The 14,390-nt window shown below is 42.9% G+C and overlaps 1 protein-coding gene across 1 annotated transcript in view; it reads left to right on the forward strand.

Annotated features, from left to right (window-relative positions):
* The first annotated feature begins 6,864 nt into the window (after positions 1 to 6,864).
* The window catches only part of Ppp1r2 (protein phosphatase 1 regulatory inhibitor subunit 2), a 28,439-nt gene continuing 20,913 nt past the window's right edge, over positions 6,865 to 14,390 (forward strand). The window contains exon 1 of the mRNA XM_027412886.2: positions 6,865 to 7,256. Within this exon, the coding sequence (XP_027268687.1) occupies positions 7,135 to 7,256 (122 nt within the window). The 5' untranslated portion in view covers positions 6,865 to 7,134. The remainder of the gene's footprint in view (positions 7,257 to 14,390) is intronic.

Consider the following 14,390-nt stretch of genomic DNA (forward strand, 5'->3'; position numbering starts at 1 on the left):
TGTATGGAGAGACACTTTGCTCAGCCCAGACACTGGGGGTAGTGGGGGCATACCTTGGTCCTGCTTTAGAGAGGTGATAGGACAGATTTAGTTGACATCCTAGGGGAGGTCTTACCTTCTCTGAGGAGCAGATGGGAGGTTAAATGGGGGGGGGCGCGGGAGTGGGAGAAAAGGAGGGAGGGGGAACTGGGATTGGAATGTAACCGGGATTGGAATGTAAAAAATAAAAAAAGTAAATTAAAAAAATAAGATGAGAAGAAGATTGTCAGAGTATTAAGGGTATGGTAGACTTACAAAATTAAGGCAAAATTAATATTGACTACAGGTCTGTCTTGGATGGAGTTAGGCTCCCAAGTAGGGAAACTATTAATGACAGACAGTTACAAGGAATAATCTAATTGATTGCCTATGAGACAATAGTACAGGTGTCATGTTAAAATATATGGGAGAAAAGTTAGTTTTCACATAGGTTTCTCTTTCAGGGGAGACACTGGATTTTAAACCCAGGGCCTTGTGCATGCTAAGCTCGTACTCTACTACCAAGACACACCCTCAGCCTCCTTTGGCCTCAGTTTTCACTGAAGATACCAGAAAACTTCCAAATATGAGAAACAGTAAAAGGTTGGTGTTATTGTTTTGTTTAAAAAGAAGAAAAGAGAAATGCCGAGACATACATAAGACTATAAGTTTATTATAAGGCCCGGCAGAATGGGGAGACTAAGAGGAGGAACAGGGGTAAATGGCTGACCACCACGGCCGGTCGCCATAGAGAGACAGAGCGGGGAAACAGAGAGAGCGGGAACAGAGAAACAGAGAGACAGAGAGAACGGGAACAGAGAGAGTAAAGGGGCAGGGACTTATCTTTTAAAGGGGTCCTCTGCACCTGCGTGCAGACTTAGTTCCCATGGAACCTTGGGCTGACCAGGGTATTGACTGTTCAACCAGGTAACAGGGGCAAGCCAGCATAATGCCTGAACCTTTCAGTTGGTTCTTTTGTGCCCAGAATGTTCTGGATTGGAGATATTAAAAATAAGTATTGGAAGCCATCGTGGAGAGGAGCTGTTCAAAAAATGTATTCATTTATTCACCCAGTACTTATTGAGAATTTCTATGGCAGACGTCATGTTCATGAAGTTTGTCTGTTGGAGAATAATGGAAGACAAAAAGGCCCCTTGAGAGAGACAGACTCCAAAGGAATGCTAACACCTAAGATGGAGCAATGCAAACAGCTTCTGGGCATCTCATGGAGGCAGAACAACTCTGCTCCTGTGGAATAGAGTAAGATAAGTTCCAATAGAGTAAGTCTAGGGCACGAGCTGTGGATAATATTCTGTACAGATGTCGGGCGTTGGTGGCGCACGCCTTTAATCCCAGCACTTGAGAGGCAGAGGCTCACAGATCTCTGAGTTAGAGGCCAGACTGGTTTACAGAGTGAGTTCCAGAACAGCCAGGGCTACACAGACAGACAAACCCTGGCTCAGGTGTGTGTGTGTGCATGTCAGATTCCACAGACAACACACTCTTACCACTTACTTTTGTGTGTCTCTCCCATCTTTTTTCCAAATTGCTACTAATTTTTTTTTGGTTTTTCGAGACAGCGTTTCTTTTTTTTTTTAAAAAAAAAGATTTTATTTATTTATTATGTATACAACATTCTGCTTCCATGTATATCTGCACATCAGAAGAGGGCACCAGGTCTCATAACGGATGGTTGTGAGCCACCATGTGGCTGCTGGGAATTGAACTCAGGACCTCTGGAAGAGCAGTCAGTGCTCTTAACCGCTGAGTCATCTCTCCAGCTTGAGACAGGGTTTCTTTGTGTAGCTTTGGAGCCTATCCTGGCACTCGCTCTGTAGACCTACCTGGCCTTGAACTCACAGTGATCTGCCTGCCTCTGCCTCCCGAGTGCTGGGATTAAAGGCATGTGCCACCAATGCCTGGCTCCAAGTTGTTATTTTTAAAGTGTATTTTCCTACTTATGTTAACCAGGTGGGATTTTTGTTTTGCGTTGTTTGCTTTGAGAAGTGGGGTCTTACTACATAACTCAAGCTGGCTGGCCTTGAACTCCCTGGATTAGTGGGCCTGGTATCTCAGCTTCCCTCACATTTAGGCCTGTAAGCATACACTATTACCTGCGGCTCAATGGGTGTTATTAGGTTATTATGTGCTCCCTATTGGATTTAAGACCTCCTTTGTTTGCAGTACACTGGCACCTTTTGAAGGACTGCACAACCAGTGCAAGGAACATAGGGGAAGGAAGTGTATTTGAAAAGAAAGGAGTTTGTGGTGGTTAAAAGCAAAGGAGAGCGAAAGGGGAAAAAACCCAGCAAGTTGGGTGGGATGGGAATTGGGGTGGATCTGGAAGGAGGTGGGAGAGGGGGAGGATGAATATGATCAAAATACATTGCATAACGTTCTCAAAAATTAGTAAATTATTTTAGAGAAAATGAGTTTTGAGAACCATATGAGTTCCAGTTTGGGAGACTTGTTGAGTTTTGACTTTGATCTATGTGGTAAGTAGCCAAGAAAAGCTTAGCCTTGAGCAAATAGAGAAGAGGCACTGATTATCCTACCTTCAACACCACGTATGGCAAAGCAGTAAATTTATAAAAGTCTTAAAACGTGAGAGTAGCATAAAGGCAAATGAACAGTGGAGTATCCAGACCTCACAGATGATCAAATAAAAGAAGAATAAAGTTACATACTTGAGAAATTTCAAAGTAGGATGGATGCAGTGTAGAAAAGGTTCCCTGCTATAAACATCGACTACGTGAGCTGCAAACATGTGATGTTCTCCCTGAAGTATTTATACCCACATCACATGCATTCTGGGGTTTGCTGCTGTTTGATTTTATTTACATCTTATTGTGTGTGCTCTTGTGCGCATACACATATATGTCATAACATGAGTGTGGAGGCCAGAGAACAAGTGGGAATCAGTTCTCTCCTTCTGCCATGCCAGCTCTGGTCACCAGGCTTGGTGGCAAGTGTCTTCACTCACTGAGCCACCTCACCACACTATAACTTTTGTGTAGGAGGTGGGAATGGTGCTGGGGATGGAACCTGGGTTGTGCTCAGAACATGTCCCCCACCCACAGTAACACCCCAGCCTCTGTGTTTGGAACCAAAGTCTACTCCTTATCCCATTATGTGTTTCTATAATAATAAAATGCTGTCGAATCTGGCCAAATTGACAAAATGAAACTACAAGTAAGTCATTGTTTGCTTACTTTTTTCAGTAATTTGCAGACCAAATCAGTGAACAAATATGGAAAATTTTCAGTTACCAAAAAAAAATTAAGGCAAAAAAAAAAAAACCAACAAAACAAAACAAAACAACCCAACCAACTAAAAAAACAAACAAAACTGGAGTGATTTCCAGTTAGCACAAGATTAATTCAGTTTAGCCAAAACACAAATTCATATCTCTTGCTAACCACTCCCCAAATCTTCCTCTTTCCACTTTTGGCCTCCCAGGCGTTGAAAAGGACTACTTGTCCAGATTCTGTGGACTTGGCTCATGTATAAAAGGGTCAGGAAGCACATAGAGACTGTTGAAAGCTGTGTCCTGAAAGGGCGTGCGCTGTGTCCTGGCCACGCCCAAGCTCCTGTGGCACTCTGTCTCTGAAAAGCAGCAGTAAAGAGTCCCACAGAAAAACATCAAAGCTACTTCTCAAGCAGAGAACAATTCATCTTTGTTCCTGGCACCCTTGGGGGCTCTGTCTCTCTTCCTAACACTTTTTGTATTTTGATCAGATAATGTTGCCCCTGCAAAATCTGTGATCTTCCTGCCCTGGGAGGAATTACCTGAAAAGAAAAAGGAGCTATGCTATTCCTGGCAAGGGGCCATTACTGAGTCAGCAGTCATTAAGTCATAACCTCTGCATATTTTTCAAAGGTTGGGGTGGGGCACTCTTGTGAACCTGAGGTCCACTCTTTTTTTGTTGTTGTTTTGTTTTTCGAGACAGGATTTCTCTGTGGCTTTGGAGGCTGTCCTGGAACTAGCTCTTGTAGACCAGGCTGGTCTCGAACTCACAGAGATCCGCCTGCCTCTGCCTCCCGAGTGCTGGGATTAAAGGCGTGTGCCACCAACGACCAGCGAGGTCCACTCTTGAACCCAGAGTCTTGGGCAATCAGGATGGGATCACCCACTGAAGCCATTTCCAGCTTTGGAATTTAGAATTCTGCTCTCAGTGGGAACTTCAGTGCTGTTGTTGGCCTTAGCAGTCCATTCCAAGGGACAGAAAGCCAACTGATGCAGCCACTTCCTGAGGGGTTATATTCAAAGTGTATAACTCTTCTCCTCCCATATGCTGTATCGGGTCAGACAACCACCATAAAATCTTTAAACAAGAGCAAAAATGATGGGCAGACAATCCCTTTCATTTTTTTTTTTTTTTTTTTTTTTTTTTTGTGTGTGGTGTGTGTGTGTGTGTGTGTACACATGTGTGTAGAGGTCAGAGGACAACTTGTGGAAGTTACTTTCCTCCTTTCACCATGTGGGTCCTGAGTCCTGAAGCTCAGGTCAGCTTTGGCAGCAGGTACCTTACCTGCTGAACCGACCCTAATGTTTTCTAAAACGGTATTTGTGATTTGCCTTGAGCTTAAAAGCTACCTTCAGAAACAGAATCCAATATCTGCCATCAGGCAGGAAATGTAGCACAAATACTATCAAACGTGGTGCATGTACTGCTTGGTCCAGATGTCCTCCTCCAAGAGCAAGCTCCACAAGTGGAATGGGGAGGGAGAGCTATTTAGAGGTATTTGGAGATCTTTTGGCTACACTGAGGAATAGAGTCAACTGTTCTAAAATCCAGGGAAAATATGCACTAGGGCCTATAAGCTTGTAGCCAAACTCCCATGCTGTTTTCCAGTTAAGGAATTGTCATCTGTATTCACTTTTACTGAAATCAAGCACAGAATAGAATGAAGCAAAAGTCTAACTTTGATGAGGGAAAGATTTTCCAAGGCTCCTCAGAGAACTCACCTTACAGTCCAGTGACTTTTAGCTTACTGTAATAAAACACATTATGTCTAGCTGTGGTGGCCCTGTTCATTCGAGAGCTTCCTTTCTCCAAGCCAGACAATGCTTAATTATGAGCCTAGTCACAGTTCAGTTTGACCAAGCAGGAACAAAGCGAATGACCCAATAATTATGAACATTAAGAAAAGTGTAGCCTCTCACAAGTGCTAGACGAAGCACTCTGCTTCCAGGCCGGAGACACTCTTGCCCCTGGTTTAGACCTGGCTGACAGGCTCTATGTACCACAAGATGTCCTGGAAGATCCAGGAGGGAGGAGGGCAGTAGGAGACATTGGACTGTATTGGAACAGAGGTGGGCTCCAAGCCAAGGACTGCTGTTACAGCTTCGCCTCAGAAACCCCAGGACACACTGGGCTCTGTGACCAGCAAGGCCACTTCCGTCTCACCTCCCTGCGCCCTTCCCCCCATTATCTCCAGCTGCATTCTTTCCCTCAGGAGGCCTTCCCCTGGCAGGAACTCAGCCAGGGGCCAGCCTGGAAAATCTGAACCGTTTCAGGAAACCTGAAGCTGTTCCCAGGAACAGAGTCCTAAAGCCAGCAAACAGTATTGTCTTCCAGACGCCTAGGCAGAAGTCTCATTCTGAGAGTACCTCTTAAAAATAAAGTAGAACCTTGCCTCTCCCTCCCGGACAGACAGAAGCCTTTGGAGTCTCCTCTGTCTTGGCTTCCTGAGTCAGAGCTGGGGGAAGGGAGTGAGTTCTGGCCTCTCTAGTGGCTGGATAACCATGCCATGGTATGGGCATCCCTGTGACAAAGTCCCTACAAGATACCTAGCAGTGGATAAGATCTGGGGGGAGGGGGGTTTGAACCTGATGAGGTGGCACTATCTTGTGCCTTAGCCTGCTCTGCCTGTCATAGGTCACTGAGAAGTCTGATCAGGAGAGAGTAGTAGAAAATAGCTGGATGGTGTGAAGGAGCCAGGAGGATTTTCACACCCGAGAAGCGCAGCAGAAATGTACTGGGGGCCTGAATTCCTAAATTAAGTGCAGGAGACTTGGCTCCCTCTGAGGGCAGAGAGTTTGAATGTGTGACAAATAGCTCTCCTGACTTCTGGCATCTTGTTGCTCCTTGCCTTGTACCCTTCTTGTGTTCTGCATAGGCTGCAGACAGGCTGCCTGGAAGTGGCAGTATTTCTTCTCTCTGTCCGTCAGCTTCTCCAACGGTCTTTCCAATGCTAGCTTTCTATGATATCTTAAAAGTGACTATTATGTGGTTTCACAATAGGTCTCTGAGGAGCATTCCAATTCTGATAGTCCAGGATTTTACAATAGGGAGTTAAATTATTGTGACGGACTGGGTGTGGTGGCACAGGCTTTAATTCCAGCACTCAGAGGAGACAAGAGGCAGGTAGATCTCTATGGGTTCGAGACCAGCCTGGTCTACATTGAAAGACCTTGCCTCAAAAGAAAAAAGAAGAAAGAGAAGAAAAAGAGAGAAAAAGAAAAGGAAGGAATTATTAAGGTTAAATAGAAGTGGGAGCTACAACGTTCACAGTCAGCTAACGTCTCTTATCTTCGGGGAGTGAGGTCACCCGTTGAGTCTCAGTTTTCTGGCATAAAACAGAAATAGCAACAAGGCCTCATACGGCGATGGGAGAGATTACTTGACCGCCCTGCAGATCTGTACAGCGGCCAGCAGACTCTTCGCTGAATGTTTACACACTCAAGTGCGGGGCGACTGAGCCGGGCGAGCTCAGAGGAGCAGCGGGGCGGGGCGGGGCCAGGAGGGGCGGGGCCTGAGGGCTGGCTTTGTTTCTCGCCCGCCCCCGCCCTAGATATCGCGAGAGGGCGGGCCGAGCTTGGCTTGGGCGTCCGCGTCGCTCCCGCGCTGGGGCACAAGTCCGGCCTCCTCCGCGGGCGGCGGTGTCCTGTGCCGGCGGCTGAGGGCCGCCCGCCGCGCGGCATCGGCTGTGGCGTTGCGGTCATTGTGTCGTGACGGTGACGCCGGTAGTGGTTTCCGCAACAGCGGGTGAGGCTGCTGTAGCCCGGCCTCGGCTCCGCGGCTGCCTGGAGGGTCTCTGCAGCGCCCACCCCTTCTCCTCCAGGACTCCACGACAGCTGCGACCCTGAGCCGACAGCCGGAGCGACCGGCAATGGCGGCCTCGACGGCCTCGCACCGGCCCATCAAGGGAATCCTGAAGAACAAGACCTCTGCGGCTTCCCCGGTGGTGGCCTCGGCCGAACAGCCCCGCCGGACCGTCGAAGAGGAGCTGAGGTGAGAGCCGGGAGGCCGGCCTGGAAGCCGCTCCTTCCCGGCGGGCCGGCGGCTGCGGGGAGCCGGCCTCGGCCCTGCCCCTCCGGCCGCGGGGTGGAGGGAGGCCAGAGCCCGCAGAGGCTCGCTTGGTAGAGGTGGCGTTTGTCGTGTTTTATCTTTTAAGCACAGGTGCACGTTTTAAACCCGGCTTTTGAACTCTGTGCCCCTGGGGACACTATAAAGAGTCAAATTGAAGTTTCAAAAGCTTTAGCTGTTAAGCTTTTATTACTCGGTACCCTAAGCCAACGTAGCTGAAAATTCCGCGGCAGAGGAGTTACTTTTTTTGCCCATAAATTTCAGTGTAGGCTCAGGCTAATGAGATAAAAATTGAATTAAAAACAACCATAAGCACAAGCCCCATCAAGCATCTCTCATTCGTTCCCCCCAGTTCCTGGTTTGTCATTATCTCCTCCACACGAAGTGAAACCAAAATTTTAAAGTCACTGATCTGTATTTGATGGAAAGTTATTGTTGCTAATTGTTTTTGTACCTGAAGCTGGAGTTTTGGCGCTTTCTAGTTTTGGGTTCTGTCCGGCGTATACAGACTCTGAACTGTTAAAGAGAAGCAACTTAAGGTGTTGACGTAAATACCTGGAAACCACCCAAGGTCCATTAGTGAGAACTGGTGAAATATTAATTATGGTACATTTGTATAATGGAACAATATACCGGCCTGAAAAGAGATGTTTTGGCCACGAAGAAAACTACCCAGGCTTCAGCGCCCAATGAAAATGTTACAGTACGATGTCTAGGGTATAACTAACTATACCACTGGGTCAGACGGTAAGGGGGCTTGGATATTACAGGTTAATAAAAATTTAAGAACTCTTGCATTCGGAAATAAAACTTTAGAAAAGTTACTGTCATTTGTAGTAGTAGCATCCTAAAGTGAGGACACAGATGAAATCTTAGACAATTAGAACTAGGGCACTCCTATATTAAGGATTTAATTTAGGATCCTAAGAGTAACTAGCTGGGAACAAATTTACAGGAAATTTGAAGAAAGTCCCTTGTGTGAGTTCAGCTTAGAATTGTGGCTTGCAGAGACTAGAAAGGGAGTTATAGCCTTGCCGGGCAGTACCCCTCCCCTTTTTGGTTTGTTTCTTTCCCTCCTTCGCGTGCAATTTTTCAACTCTACTTGGAGCAAGCTGCTTTAAAGGGATTTAACAGTGGTTGTAGGTCATGGGAAAAGCAGAATGCCAGAACATAACAATGGGAATAGGATCAAGAGGTTTAAACATAACCACAGAAGGCACTTCCACAGTTTGGATATTAAACAGCAGGAATGGTGTTCTCATTGACTTTTATATTATCCAGGTGAGCTTTTTTCCCAGCTACCAAGTGTCTTTTTCTCCCTCCCCCCCCCCCCCCCCCCCCCCCCCCCCCCCCCCCGCCGGCTTGATTCCATGCATTCCCAAATATGATGTACTGTAATCTGGAGCACTGTGCTATAGGTTAGCTTCCCTGACTCCACTCCCATGGTTGCCTGAGGTTTACATTCAGATTCCCCACCCCCACCCCAACCCCTGGATGCCATTAAATGAGACTGACTCCATTAGATAAATTGCTTCTCCTGAAAGAAAGAGTTCCTGGCAGGGCTGATTCACGTAAAAAGGTTTTTATAAGCTAGTTGTAGCTGTATCTTCAGCAGGTGCTACCACACTCTAATTCATCGAACTTCTAGCTGGTAAAAGATAAGCCTTTTCATAATTACTGTTGGAAGATAGTAAAGCAAAAAAAAAAAAATGTAATAATAAAATCTTTATTGGCACAATTTATGCAGGCAATATTAATAGAGCCTCTTAACAGAAATGATAATATTGTAGTTTGAATGCATTTGAAACAAACTTTTTATGTTTAATTAAAATCAATACTCCCAGTGTGATATTTAAAAAGACTAGAAATAAGTGGTTCTTGCAATTATAATGTAGTTAGACTCTAGAAACATAAAGGTAGCATATCAGTCTAACTGGAAATGTTAGAGCAGAGAATAACACAGATGGCCATCATTATTGTGGTAACAGCCAGAGATCTAAGTTGATTGCTGTTACTCTAGTAAGTGTATTCTGTATTGTCCAACAGATGCTAAGCATTGTTGCAAGCACTGAGTCCTTGATCCTAAGGAAAATAAGGGGTTATGTTGTCTCAAGACTGGTCATAAGTCATCATCATCTGATCATTATACAACCTTGTTTTATGTGTTTCTACTTAAAGACACCTTATTTAATATATAATGTTTATTAATTAGCATTGAATTCATGGCCAGTAGCTCTCATGCCTGGATGAAGCTTATCCATTGTTAGTCACAGCATGGCCTTGCACTTAGGACACTGGGCAACACTTTACATTCAGGAACCACTCACCAAAAGAAACAGAAAAGTACATGGTACCAAGTAGACCACAAAATGCATACTTGTGGCAAGGATGCAGCTCAGTGGTAGAGTACTTGCCTCACATAAACAAGACCCTGGGTTTGATCCCCATCATAGAGAAGGGAAAAGAAGACACACATACACAATTGTATGAGGTATGAGCAAAGCATGTGATATACTTATATCAAAAGGTCAGTGAAACCCATCTTTTTGTACAAGGAGTTCAGGAATGCATGTTAGTAATTAGAAAAAGCAAAGAGCACTTTTACAGTATGAGAGCTCAAAGCAGCAAGCAGAGTCTAGCCATATTTGGCCTCAGCTGGCGGCATGTTCCTCGGACAGTTCAAAGTTTTCCTACTCTGCTGATGTGTAAGCCACCTTCAGTATTGTTTAGATTATAGATGGGTTCCAATAAGAAAATTCCTAGAGAGCCTGCAGTTGAGAGTGAGGCCTACCTGTTTACATGCTTTTATGATGTAAAATGTGGTTGCATTATCACTATTCCTCTAACCTGCCCCCGTTACTGAAGATTACTGTATATAATAGTTACTGAGAGTTTTTCAAAAGCACTTTAAATATCTCCATAATTCATACTCGCATGTACACTATTGGTTGTGATTCTTAAGATGCATATAGGGGCTGGGAAAGATGGCTTAGTGGGCAAAACATTTGCTGTGCAAATGTGAGGACCTAAGTTTGAATCCCCAGAACCCATGTAAGACCAGACAAGATAGCATGCACATCTGTAATCCCAGTCAGTGCTTCTGTAGGGAGATGGGAGGCAGTGGCAGGAAAACCTTCGGATTCACAGTAGCTTGAGTTTCATCTAGCTTGGCATAATCTGGAAAATAATTATAAGGATGCAGTCTTAATCAAGGAAGGCAAGGACGGACACCCAAGGTTGTCCTCTGACCTTCACACATTACACACATTCGTACCACCTGTACTCAAGGTGCAAAGATTTTTTTTAAGGGCAATGTATAGGTAAAGTGAGGTTTGTAAATTTTACACTGATATTTCAAAAATCTGGTAGATACAACTTCTCAAATAGTGTTTAGTATTTTGATTGTTTTTTTATTCAGTTCTTTTTGAGACTGGTTACATCATTATTTGGAAATACATTTGTTTTTAAATGATTTATTTCATTTTTTTAAAATAAGATCTCACTCTATAACCCCAGCTACCCTTGGAGTTCTACTGCCTTAGCCCCCAGAGATACAGGACTACAGGTACACACCAACGTATCTGGCAGGTATTCTAATAGTCTTGTTCTGGTTGAATTAATAATTATTAGTTCCTTTGAGTGGTGACATTTGTCAGGTATTAGTTTTAGGGATTAATTAAAAATGGATATACTCCACAATTCCACATATTTAGACAAGTACAGCACATTGCAGCATGGTACCACACTGTTCAACTGTTCTGAAAACCACTGTCCTCTCTATGATTGTGGAGTTTCATGGTTGTTTCAGGATCCCTCCAGTGTAGTGCCCAGCGTAACATCTGAAGCACATGTATGTGCAGTTCATTGAAAACATCACACCACCGATTCTAAAAAACTATCACCAGAAAAAGAAAAGAAGTGCTGATTATAAGACGATATTCTTCATACCGGGCATTGGTGGTGCATGCCTTTAATCCCAGCACTCGGGAAGCAGAGGCAGGTGGATCTCTGTGAGTTTCGAGACCAGCCTGGTCTACAAGAGCTAGTTCCAGGACAGCCTCCAAAGCCACAGAGAAACCCTGTTTTGGAAAAAAAAAAAAAAAAGACAAAATTCATTTTAAGATATGAGTGAAAATGTTTCTTTACTGTTATTAAAAATATGTTAAATGTCACTAATCCTGTCTTAGGGAGAAATTGTAGTTTAGTTCTTAATCTGTATCCTCTCTGCTACTACCCACTGACTTATTAGTTCTGGCTGTCAATGGATTACTCATTTTAGCTGTACATTAGTATAAGTTTGTTTGTTTTTTTTGGGGGGGAGTCAAATTCAGATTTTTTTCTCCATTTTTTTAAAATTTAAATTAGAAACAAGATTGTTTTACATGTCAATCCCCGTTCCCTCTCCCTCCCCTCCCCTCCTCCGCTGCTGTCCCACTAACACCCTACCTATCCCATACTATTCTGCTCCCAGGGGAGAATGAGGTCTTCCATGGAGGTTTTCAGAGTCTGTCATATCCTTTGGGCTAGGGCCTAGGCACTTCCCCTGGTATAAGTCTTAAATGAGTGAAAATACTGAGACCAGGACCTTACTCTTAACTGTTTTGTTATAGAAATGTAGAAATTAATTTTTCATGTGTCTTGGGTTCTTTTACATAGTCTGCTTGAGAGTTTGCTGGCCAGCTTAATCTAGATTCTGTTGTAGTTGTATATCAGGTAAATGCAACTTGTAATAATTGTTCCTGAGGGAGGGACAATGGTCCACACACACAAAATCTCAGTACTTGGGGGTAGGGAGGTATGAGGAATGATAGTTCAGGGTCATCCTTAGCTATATATCCAGTTCAAGGCCAGTCTAGGCTATGTGAACCCTCTGTACCCCAAGGTGCTTGAATTCTATTTATATAATTATGATAGATTTATGTTCTACATTGTCTTTCTGTTTACTCAGGTATGTGGAGAGGTAAAGTTAAAGCTAATTAAAATTCAAAGGTTATTTCCTAAAAGTTAACCTTTTGTTTGCTTCTGCTTACTTTATTGTTCAGTCTTAGTTTAATTTCAGTTGTGCTATCAAACTTCAAAGTCTTGAATCTTTTTTTGAAAACAACAACAAAAAAATCAAACAAAAAAACCTGTTTGCTGAAATGTGAAATTGAAGTTTAATACTTTGAAGCAAACCTGATTTGCCACTTTGAGCACAGCCAAAAGTATCAAACAAGCAAGCAGAAACAACAAGTACTGGGAGACCTTTGAGATTGGCAACATTTGAACTAACAAAGTGAAAGATTTGACTTTTACAGAACAAGATTTAAACAGTCTGCAAACTGGTTACCCAAGGGGAAGGGGGAAACTGAAACCAGCAAGCTTTGGCTATCATAGCAGATCTGTCATGTCCTGGTACCCCTATTTTTATTTGTGGAATTTCTGACAGAAAATGTCATATAGTTGATGATATTCTAACTGAATTCAGGTTTGCTCCTTGGGCTTTTATTCTCTGCCACTAACATTAATTCCACTGAAATCTTAGGAATGCTAATTTCCACATCCATTGTCTCTATTGACAGTATCTTCTCTTCATTTGCTTTCTGCCTAAGAATTCTTAGCAATTTTTTGAGCCTGTTTTACATTCTTTTTTTTTTTTCTGTTTTACATTCTTAATTTTAGTGCCCTCCTTTAATTTCAAGATAGTCTTTCTTGGATTTGAATTTGAACATTTCTTTTTGTTGTTGTTTTGTTTTTCAAGACAGGATTTCTCTGTGTAATAGCTCTGGCTGTCCTGGAACTCGTCCTGTAGACCAGGCTGGCCTCGAACTCACAGAGCTCTGACTGCCTCTGTCTCCTGAGTGCTGGGATTGAAGGCGTGCACCACCAATGCCAGGCTGAATTTGAACATTTCTAAAAGTTCCTTTTCCTCCTAATTTTGTACTGAGGAAGGTTAGTACAGCTTTAATTTTGTAAGACTTTAAACTCCATTCACAATAGAATATGATAAATGGAACAGACAAGAAAAAGTTAGGATTCAGATTTATTGTAGTTGTAGGATCAGGTAAATTCAAGTTTCATGTGTAACATGCTTTTGATAATCTGAAGAACTTGGATTTGCTATGCAAAGGATGTTAACAGTTCATACAAATAAAGTAAGCATTTGTCATTTATTAGATAATGAGAGATAAGTACAAAACAGCTTTTAAATATTACTTTATACTCAGTAAGTTAGAAAAGCACAAATACCCAGTCTTAGAAATGTTTTGGTGTTCTGGGCGTTGGTGGCGTACGCCTTTAATGCCAGCACTCGGGAGGCAGAGGCAGGCGGATCTCTGTGAGTTTGAGACCAGCCTGGTCTACAAGAGCTAGTTCCAGGACAAAGCCACAGAGAAACCCTGTCTCGAAAAACAAACAAACAAAAAAAAAATGTTTTGGTAATAATTGGTAACATTATAAATGGTCAGGTTTGTTTTGTTTTGAGACAGGGTTTCTCTGTATAGCCCTGGCTGTCCTGGAACTCAAACAGATTTGCCTGTCTCTGCCTCCCAAGTGCTGGAATTAAAGCCGTACGTACTCCGCCACCGCCTGGCGTAAGTGGCCTTAAAAATTTTTTGGGGATGCTAAATACAGTGGTCCATACCTAGAATTGTGGCTATTTGGAAGGTTGACATAGACGGATCACTTGAATCTCTTAAGTTTAAAACTAATGTGGATAGCACAGTAAGAAACATCTAAAATCATCACCAAGTAGAATGTATGAAAATGTTTGTTTCTGCATGTTAGTGTTAGATTACATCTAAATACCTAACATTACCTAACTTATATCAAATATTATTCATTTATTAAGGCAAAAAGACAAAAGCAGCTTATTATGATACAGTGTATATAGTTTATATATTAGTATATGTGTACTTTTAAGTATATACTATACTAATTTATATTTATGTTATATTATTTAAGAGTGGAAAGAATGCAAAATCCAAATTATTATTGGTTTAGGGTGCTGGGATTATACTAAATTTTATTTTCTAATTTAAAAAATGTAATTTCTCCTTGTGTTCTACTTTTTCTTTTAAA

The sequence above is a fragment of the Cricetulus griseus genome, chromosome 4 (genome assembly GCF_003668045.3).
Source record: "Cricetulus griseus strain 17A/GY chromosome 4, alternate assembly CriGri-PICRH-1.0, whole genome shotgun sequence".
Classification (NCBI taxonomy): Eukaryota; Metazoa; Chordata; class Mammalia; order Rodentia; family Cricetidae; genus Cricetulus; species Cricetulus griseus.